The sequence below is a fragment of the Haliotis cracherodii genome, unplaced genomic scaffold (genome assembly GCF_022045235.1).
Source record: "Haliotis cracherodii isolate W230 unplaced genomic scaffold, xgHalCrac1.p SCAF_16, whole genome shotgun sequence".
Classification (NCBI taxonomy): domain Eukaryota; kingdom Metazoa; phylum Mollusca; class Gastropoda; order Lepetellida; family Haliotidae; genus Haliotis; species Haliotis cracherodii.
The window spans coordinates 4,562,752-4,572,561 of record NW_027266271.1 but is presented as its reverse complement, the minus strand read 5'-3'; the positions used below and the strand labels follow the sequence as shown (position 1 = coordinate 4,572,561).

The following is a 9,810-nucleotide window of genomic DNA, read 5'->3' as shown; positions in this document are numbered from 1 at the left end:
CCGAGTACTGGAGCAGATGTCAGTTGGTCCTTGATAGACTGAAACGCAGAACGCTGTGGTTCCTCCCAGACCCAAGCTCTGTGCTTGACAAGGAGTTCGCGAAGAGGTTGTGTTTTAGATGCAAGATTGGGTAAAAACTTTGCCAGCTGATTAACCATACCGAGAAATGTCCTGATATCAGAGACTTTCTGTGGCTCGCTCATCCTGGTAATAGCATGAATTTTGTCTGGGTCTGCATAAATGCCAGTGCTGTCAATTATGTGTCCAAGGAACTTCACTTTATTCTTTGAAAACTGACACTTCTCCAGATTAAGTGTTATGCCTGCATCACGCAATCTGCTCAAGGCTGCCGCTACATGCTGATCATGGTCGCTTTCATCATGACCATGAATCAGGATATCGTCCATCTGGCACACAACTCCATCTAGACCTTCCAGAACCTGTTGCATTCTTTTCTGAAAATGTTCTGGTGCTGATGAGATGCCAAAAGGTAGGCGGTTAAAACAATACCGGCCAAAGGGTGTGATGAAACAGGTAAGTAGTGAGGAATCTGTGGATAATGGAATCTGGTGGAATCCAGAGTTTGCGTCTAGTTTTGTGAACACTTTAGCTCCACTCAACTGACTTAGTGTGTGATCCACAGCAGGAAGAGGGTGATATTCTCTCCTCACAGACTCGTTCAATTTAGTCAGATCAACACATATTCTGACCTTCTCTGAAGATTTTGGGACGACCACCATACCAGCACACCCGTCGGTAGGACAGTCCACTTTAGATATGACACCACTGCTTTCCATTGATTGGAGCTCCTGTTTCACTTACTTCATGAGAGGTAGAGGCACACGTCTGGGTGTTGAGATAGAGAAAGGCTTGGCATCCTCTTTGAGCTTGATAGTATATTCACCTTCCATCTTTCCTAGCCCAGTGTGGCACTCGTGAAGAGCAACCTCCTCGTGGTGAGTGCTGGGTAGCGCTAATAGCTCTTCCCCCGTGTGGAACCGGGGTAGAATATTTCCACAGCCTCCCATTGCTGGTCGTATGAGGCGACTAAAATGGGCAACCTGTTTGCCGTGGGTTGCGTCCCTGTGTCGGCGGAGGACGGGAGTCTGGTGGTTGAGGGCACTGGTTCCAGGAATAGCGTTCCTTTGCCTAATACACCACTTCGACCCTTACTTCGCCTAGACGGGTGGTAGGATGGGCCCGGTCCTATCAATCGGCTGGTCATGCCGAGCCCTGTGCATTAATGATTGTATTTGCACACATTAATTTGAGAATTCTATTTTACTTGAGGTTTGGCCCTGATTATTATAACTGATGACTCAATTCCATTTCACATGTTTGTATTTCAAATATCTGTATTTAAAGTATGAATTTTGCCTAGAGTCCTATGCCCAGAAGGCGGTGGCTCATGGGCCAATCTGGTGGATAAATTGATTTTTCGATTTTTCTGCTTGAGTATATCATCCGAGTATCCTTGGTGCTGCAAGTCGGAGGCCCGCTTGTTCATAGCATTGTCTTTATGATACTCCATGGTGGGTGGGGAGCTCGGATGATGAAACTAAACACACTAAACATGGATTACGAAGCCCCCCTAAAAAGAAACAAGCGTCAACTTGAAAATGATGACGAACCACGACCGTCCAAATCTATTGATCACTGGCCACGTTTTCTCGTTATTGAGACTCTTGACAAATCACCACTTAAATTGAACCCTTTTGCCGTGTCAAAAGGTGTTCAAGGCATTGCAGGTGAGGTACGACATATCAAACGATTGCGTTCAGGCTCTTTACTTATAGAATGTAGCAGAAAACAGCAATCTACCAACCTATTGTCCACTGATCTGTTTGTCGGTGTTCCTGTTTTGGTCTCTCAACACAGAACATTAAATACCAGCAAAGGGATCGTGAGAGACAGAGATCGTTTGTTTGCTGACATGACAGAAGATGATATTGTGTCAGAAATGAAAGAACAGGGAGTTACTTTTGTAAAAAGATTTACCACCCGGAAAAACTCTGTAACTCAACCTACAAACACCTACCTCTTCCATTTTTCATCTCCTACTGTTCCTAAATCAGTCAAAGCAGGCTATTGCAATATCAATGTTGATGTTTACATTCCGAACCCTTTGAGATGCTTCAAATGCCAAAAATTCGGTCACGGTGTCAATACTTGCACATTGTCTGTTACGTGTGCTCACTGCAGTGAGAAAACACATGTAACAGAAGATTGTGACAGTACCTATAAAAAATGCACCAACTGCTCAGGAAGCCACTCATCCTTTTCTAAAGATTGTCCATCCTGGAAACAGCAAATGGAGATCAATAAAATTAAATTCACAAGGAACATTAGTTTTGCAGATGCAAAAAGGCTTGTTGTTCCACCCCAAGACTCAAATGAATCTTATGCCTCCATTACTAGAGTACCCTCAGACACAACCCGTAAAGTAACCACATCGACTCAAACCACTTCAATCCAATGTCAAACAGACTTGACATGGATAAACACGGATGGTCCTGAAGTCTTTTCTCCTGACCAGTCCACTCAGACTACAGAATCACTTCCTGTAACACCTGTTAAATCACAATCATCGTCTCAGCAACAATCATTATCACAGTCCACTTTGCAAGTGGAATCTCAAACAAAGCCAAAAACAGTGGTTAAAAACAAAATTAAAACTAGAGCTGACTCTTCAAATAAATATCAAAGTGGCAGAACCTCTAAAGGGGCAGATAATCAGATCCAAATTTTCAACAAATTCGGATCCCTTGAGGACATGGACGTGTCTGAACATGTCCATGATAGGGCACACAGCTTGTCGCCCTCAAAAAAGGTGTGGGGTAGATCCCCTATCAATCCCCCGAAAAGATAGTTTATTCAAATAATGTTGTTCAGTGGAATTGTAGAGGATTGAGGACTAACTTTAATGAATTGCAGTTATTAGTCCAGGATTTGAAGCCATCGGCATTCTGCTTACAAGAGACATACCTAAAGCAGACAGACAATTTCAACTTACGTCAGTTCAATGCTTATCATTCTTTTTCTCCTCCAGGTGATAGGGCCACTGGCGGCTCTTCAATCATTGTGAGAAATGGTGTTATCCATAGTCCTGTCACACTTCAAACTACTCTTCAAGCCGTTGCAGTTCGACTTACTTTGAACGTTGCTTTTACTCTTTGCTCATTGTATATTCCACCTTCATCAGCTCTCCGGCAGTCTGATCTGCAAGCCCTTTATGATGAACTCCCTAAACCCTGTGTAATCATGGGCGATCTGAATAGACACAACCCACTCTGGGGTGGTTCATACACTAACAATAAAGGTAAAGTAATCGAGGATTTCCTCTCTAATAATGACCTGTGCTTATTTAATGATGATTCAAACACTTACCTGCATCCTGCAACTGGCACCTACTCTTCTCTGGATTTGTCTATAACACACTCCAATCTACTCAATGAATTTGAATGGTCAGTCCACAATGACCTTTGTGGAAGTGACCACTTCCCAACTATCATTAAAGCAATTAATCCATCTGATAATCCACCTTCAACTAGATGGAATTTTACTGAGGCTAACTGGACTTTATTTACATCATTAGCCTCGAATAAGCTCACTCCTGAATTTTTCAGTGATGCAGCTGATCCTATTCAGGTGTTTTCTGACATTTTAAAAGACATTGCTGACGAATGTATCCCCAAATCCTCTACAATTCCACATATACATAAACCATGGTTTAATACCGATTGTAAACAAGCTAGAAAAAAGGCAGAGAAATATTTCCGCCATCACCCAACTGTCCACAATTTAAATAAATTTAGAATTCTAAATGCAAAAGCTCGCCGTACTTTCAAACAAAATAAACGCCAATCTTGGCGCAATTATGTATCTAAAATAAATTCCCGAACACCGATGTCGAAAGTTTGGAATATGGTACAAAGAATTAAAGGTAAAGGCTCTAAATCTAGTGTTCATCATCTTAAAGACGGTGATACATTAGTAACTGATACCTGTGATATAGCCAATACATTAGGTGCAACCTTAGCTAAACATTCATCCTCATCAAATTATACACCAAAATTTCAGAAATTTAAAGATCAGCAAGAAAAAAAGGAAATTAATTTTAACAGTGATAATGGTGAGGATTATAATGAAATATTTTCTATTCATGAGCTGCATACCGCATTAGGACAAGCTCATGATACTGCTACTGGTGCAGATAATATCCATTATCAGTTACTAAAACATTTACCTGATTCATGTTTGGAGACATTGTTGACTATATTTGATCATATCTGGACAACGGGTGATTTCCCTTCATCGTGGCGAAATGCTGTCATAATTCCAATACCTAAACCTGGCCGTGATCACTCTGATCCAACAAATTATAGGCCAATATCACTTACTAGCTGTGTTTGCAAGACAATGGAACGTATGATCAACAACAGACTTACATGGTACTTAGAAACAAATAATATTATAACAAATATTCAATGTGGTTTTAGGAAAAACAGAAGTACCATTGACCATTTGGTTAGATTAGAGACTTATGTGAAAAATGCTCTAATAAATAAACAACATGCTGTATCGATCTTTTTTGACTTAGAAAAAGCCTACGATACAACCTGGAAACATGGAATTTTAAAAGATCTTCATGAGATGGGGTTGAGAGGCCGTTTGCCTTCTTTTATATCTCAGTTTTTAACAGATAGAAATTTCCAGGTACGTGTGGGATCCACTTTGTCTGATTTTTACGATCAAGATCAAGGTGTCCCACAAGGTAGCATATTATCAGTAACGTTGTTTAGTATAAAGATAAATAGTTTAGCTAAGGTTTTAAGTGACTCTGTTGATGGGTCGTTATTTGTTGACGATTTTAATATCTCATGTCGAGGTAAAAATATGCACACGATAGAAAGACAGTTGCAACTTTGTCTAAATAAAATCAATGTTTGGGCAGAGCAGAACGGATTCAAGTTTTCTAAAACTAAAACAAATTGCATACATTTCTGTCGAAAATATAAACCACATAAGGACCCAGAATTACATCTAGCTGGAACTCCAATTAAAGTCGTACAAGAAGCTAAATTTTTAGGAATACTTTTTGATCATCACCTTACGTTTTTACCACATATCAAATATTTGAAAGCTAAATGTCTGAAGGCACTAGACTTATTAAAGGTCGTTTCTAACTCCAAGTGGGGAGGAGATCAAACGACCCTCCTTCACTTATATAGATCTCTTGTCCGTTCTCAGCTCGATTATGGCTCCATCATCTATGGTGGAGCCTGTAAAAGCAATCTTAAACTTTTAGATACAATCCATCATCAAGGTCTAAGACTCTGTCTTGGATCTTTCCGAACCTCCCCTATTGACAGTTTGTACATTGAGGCCGACGAGCCATCTCTTAAACAGCGCCGTATTAAACTTTCGTTACAGTATATCACAAAGTTATATTCTAATGAGTCAAACCCTGCATACAGTTGTGTTTTCAATCCCCTTTATGAGGACCTGTATAGTAAAAAGTCATCTCTTATTCCGCCTCTCGGAATAAGAATTAAACCTTTTATTTCTGCTGCTGACATTAACCTTGAAAATATATCTCCCTTCCGTCTGATTTCCTCTCCTCCTTGGCAATTGGTAAAGCCACAGGTGGATCTAACATTATCTAAACTAAAGAAATCTGACACGAACCAACTTCAATATCAACAAGAATATAATCAGTTAAGAAGTGAATACAACACTTACAAATCAATATTTACAGATGGATCCAAGGATGGAGGTGCTGTTGCCAGCGCAACCATCATTGGATCCAGAACTTTATCAACCAGATTGCCAGATGACTCCTCAATTTTTACAGCAGAATCACATGCCATATTAACTGCTCTAAACTATATAAATAGCCAGTCCAAACATAAGGCATTTATCATTTTTTCAGACTCACTTTCCTGTCTTCAAGCAATAAAAAATATGTCGTGTCAGCATCCAATTTTACTTGAAATTATTGAATTACATAATAATCTTGCAACTGGTCAATACGACATCGTCTTTTGTTGGTTGCCCAGCCATGTTGGGATCATTGGTAACACTTTGGCTGATACTGCTGCTAAGGTAGCACTCAACGAATCTGTGACACCACTTCTTCTACCTTACAGTATTATAAACCTGTCATTAGATGTTATATCAGAGATCTGATGCAGAAGAAGTGGGACACCCAAGTGGGTATAAATAAATTACATGCAATCAAAGCAAATATCAGTTATACCTACTTGGGTTGTCAGTCCAGATTTGATGAGGTTATATTAAGACGATGTCGCATTGGCCATTCAAGATATACTCATGAATATTTACTTAATGGTGAGGATCCTCCTTTCTGCATCCCTTGTGATGAGAGAATCACGGTCAAGCATGTCCTGCTTGACTGTGTTGATTTTTCCATCACAAGGGATAAATATTTCAAATCATCATCGCTTAAGGATCTTTTTACCAATATTAGTCCTCATTTAATTATTGCATTTTTAAAAGAAATTGAACTGATAAATAAATTTTGATGTACATAATTGTTTCTTAATTTGATAGTATCTAGTTGTGAACTGAGATTGTTATTGGCTGTGCCCTTGACGGGGGTTAAAGTACTGTAAAATTATTGTCCCCCTGAGAGGGCATAGTAAGTCCATATCATTCGAAGTCTGTTATTACTATCATAGTTTTAATCGTAGCATATATGTTCTTTTAAATTCAGCTAAATTCCCTAATCGTCGCCAACACCTGAAGGGATGATGTAAATCCAGCTGGGGTCCATGCAGGTAGCAAAAGTACTGTAAGTCCCCATGGTCCCCAGTATGGTGATCTACCTTCAGTTGTTGGAGATCATAGCCTGTTTTTATAATGTATTGTTATGTATCGTACTATCCATTTTATGATTCCATACTAGTTTTAAATATTTCTCTGTGATAAATCTAGTTATTTTACTGCCCATCGTTGGCAGGTTTTTATCCGTTTTCCAAGTATTTCTAATATTTAATCTTTGATAGTCACGATATGGCTGAAATATTGCCGATGTGACTTAAAACTTAACTCACTCACTCACTCACTCCTAGCCCAGTGAACAGTTTGGGAAACATGTCTTTCCATTTGTCCCCAACAACGCTATCAATGCGGCTGACAAGGTTGAGAGCTTGAATTGCGGGTCTACCCAGCAGAGAACGAGTAAGACCTCTGGCGACATATATGTCCTGCTCAGTCACAACATCACCGTACACAGTTTTAAGTTTTGCTCTGAATTTTCCAACAACATACAAACTAGAGTTAGCTGGACCATACAGTCTCTTGCCACTTTGCTGAAGTTTTGTAAAAGGCTTAGACACATAAAGGTCATAGGGAATGACGGTGACGTCAGCACCCGTGTCAATCTTAAAGTCACGAACTAGTAGTGAGTTAACCTCAAGATTTACAAGCCAAGGCCGTGATGGATCGGAGCTTTCACTATCAGCACTAATGGAACCAAGGAACGCATATTCCTTCTCGTTGGTACACTCATTGTTAGACCCTTGTTCGAGACGAATCTCAGATAGACCCCACCGTTGACTCCTGCATACTACATCCCAGTGTCCAACTTTATGACATTTCCGACAGGTTGACCTGGTTGCAGGACATTCTGCTCTTGGGTGTGAATCTCTACCACAGTATGAACATGTGGGTTTAGGCTTTGCATTGTTAAAAAATGGACGAGGTGAAGTCTTGGGCTTAGTTTTGCCACGAGGTTTCTTGCCTTTGCCTTTAGGAGTGACAAGTTCTTCAACTCTTGAATTTCCACTTGCTGTATTCAAAGACACATTGCCTCGAATCACAGGTTGGTGCTTGTGGATAATTTCAGATTGTCTGGCACTTGTGACAGCTTTCTGTAATGTTAATTCAGAGTCGTGCTGAAGTTTTTCTGATAATTTGAGGTCACGGATTCCAACGACAATTCTGTCTCGAATCATCTCATCATGAAGTGCACCATAATTACAGTTTTCTGCAAGAGAATAGAGATCTGTGATGAAACTATCAACTGGTTCACCATCTCTCTGTACACGCTGGTTAAATTTAGCTCGCTCAAATATGACATTTCGACGAACAGAAAAGTACTGATCAAACTTAGCTTTGACAATAGTATAGCTCGTCTGTTCCTCTTCAGAGAGAGTGAAAGTCGGCAAAATGTCATCAGCTTCTGCTCCCATCAGGTATATGAGCTGATTTACTTGGGTTTCTTGGTCTTTTGTAGCAAGCTTGGAGGTGATGCGATACCGCTCGAATCAACGGATCCATCTTGTCCATCCCTCTGTGTTAGAGAAATCAAATTGCTCAGGAGGAGTTATTTGAAAGCTTGCCATGACAAAATCCTTCTTCTGACACCATGTGGCGATATGACAAAGATGTCTTCGTTTGTTAAGTGTGTTTATTCACTGGAAGTGTAGCTGTGTACAGGAGTGTGGCTGAAGCCATGTGCTTCCAGCCAGCAGCATACTCGTGAGAGTTATCTCCCCTCATGTCTTTGGTTGGGGCCCACTTAGGGTTTAGCTAATACCACAGAACCGACCTTGACACAATTTGTTTACAATATGGCGTCGACTCACGTTAGATGTCGTGGCCATACTTTTAAAATCTCCATTTGCGACAAAATGTGAAACAGTTAGGGCAAGTCACTCACACGGTCAGCTAGTTTGAGCAATCACACATGACTCTTAGTCATTTCATATGAAAAAAGTAGCAGTTATTTGTCTGAACGGGCGAGTATGTAGGGCAACCGGTAGACAAAAAAATCACGGCACTGCTATGATGCGAACGTGCCCTGTCGATCACTTCGGGCTTGGCCATTCAATGTTTAGGTTTTGATCATGAACCTCCTGCCCATAAATATACACTATACCAACTTAATATTATTAACGATTATAGCTATCTTTCCGTATCTTTGATTTGAATATTTTCTGTAAATCAGCATCATAAACAAAAAGACAATCTGCACTGTCTGTTTGTATGTAGCGCCGTGCTAAATCGCCATGACACAGTCGATAAACATATGCAATACTTGAACAAAAAACTTCCCTGGCCGACTAAACGTTAGTACTCTTACGCCAATAACTAAACAGTGGGGACTAGTGAATCTTTCTGACCAGTCCGATCAGATTTCTTTTTCAAATTGGCTGTCTGATATAATAATAGTTACGTGTATGTGACAACGGTGCATAATAAAAAATTGCCTTCATTCGCATGAAGTTCAACATGGCAGAAAAAGATCGAGAAGCGCGGTAACCACATTACTAATCTCGCCATATTTCGCAATCCGTAGCACTGCATAAAATATGAGTTACACGATATTAACGTTGAGATGATTAGGGTGATGATGGTTATAAATTCATTCAATGAACGGCATAAATGTAATGGAAATATACACTGTCGTTTTCTCATGTGTACCGACCATTCCGCCATTACCGATAGTCGATAAAAATATACAAAACGTGTAAATAAACTTCTTCATAAAGGAGTGAACAGAATTGTATTTACGTGAATAAGTATACAGTTGGGAAAAATATGTCTTTCTGACCACTCAGGTCATATTTGTTCTTATGAACAAGGATTTTATCCGAAAATATTTACGTGTATGTGACATTGGTGCATAATCAAAATTCGCTTTCGTTCGCTTGGTGTTCAAACATGGCAGAAAAAGGCCGAGAAAAGCGGTACCCACTTTACTAATCTCGCAATATTTCGCAATCCGTAGCATTGTATAAAGTATGAGTTACACGATGTTAAAGCTAAGATGATTGGGGTGAT

The 9,810-nt window shown here is 39.9% G+C and overlaps 1 protein-coding gene across 1 annotated transcript; it reads right to left on the bottom strand.

Annotated features, from left to right (window-relative positions):
• Window positions 1-3,198: 3,198 nt before the first annotated feature.
• On the bottom strand, window positions 3,199-8,216 carry LOC139464134 (uncharacterized). Its single transcript, XM_071245668.1, has 2 exons — window positions 7,089-8,216; window positions 3,199-3,270 (listed from the first exon to the last, which is right to left on the bottom strand). Exons 1-2 carry the CDS (start codon window positions 8,214-8,216, stop codon window positions 3,199-3,201), a joined length of 1,200 nt encoding a protein of 399 aa, XP_071101769.1.
• Between the last annotated feature and the right edge of the window lie 1,594 nt (window positions 8,217-9,810).

Coding starts and splice junctions, on each gene's coding strand:
- LOC139464134 (XM_071245668.1), bottom strand. CDS start 8,216: ATGGGAGCAGAAGCTGATGACATTTTGCCGACTTTCACTCTCTCTGAA. Junction 3,271..7,088: donor AACTGTTCACTGGGCTAGGA/GTGAGTGAGTGA, acceptor GTGTCTATTCAG/ATCGCCCATGATTACACAGG.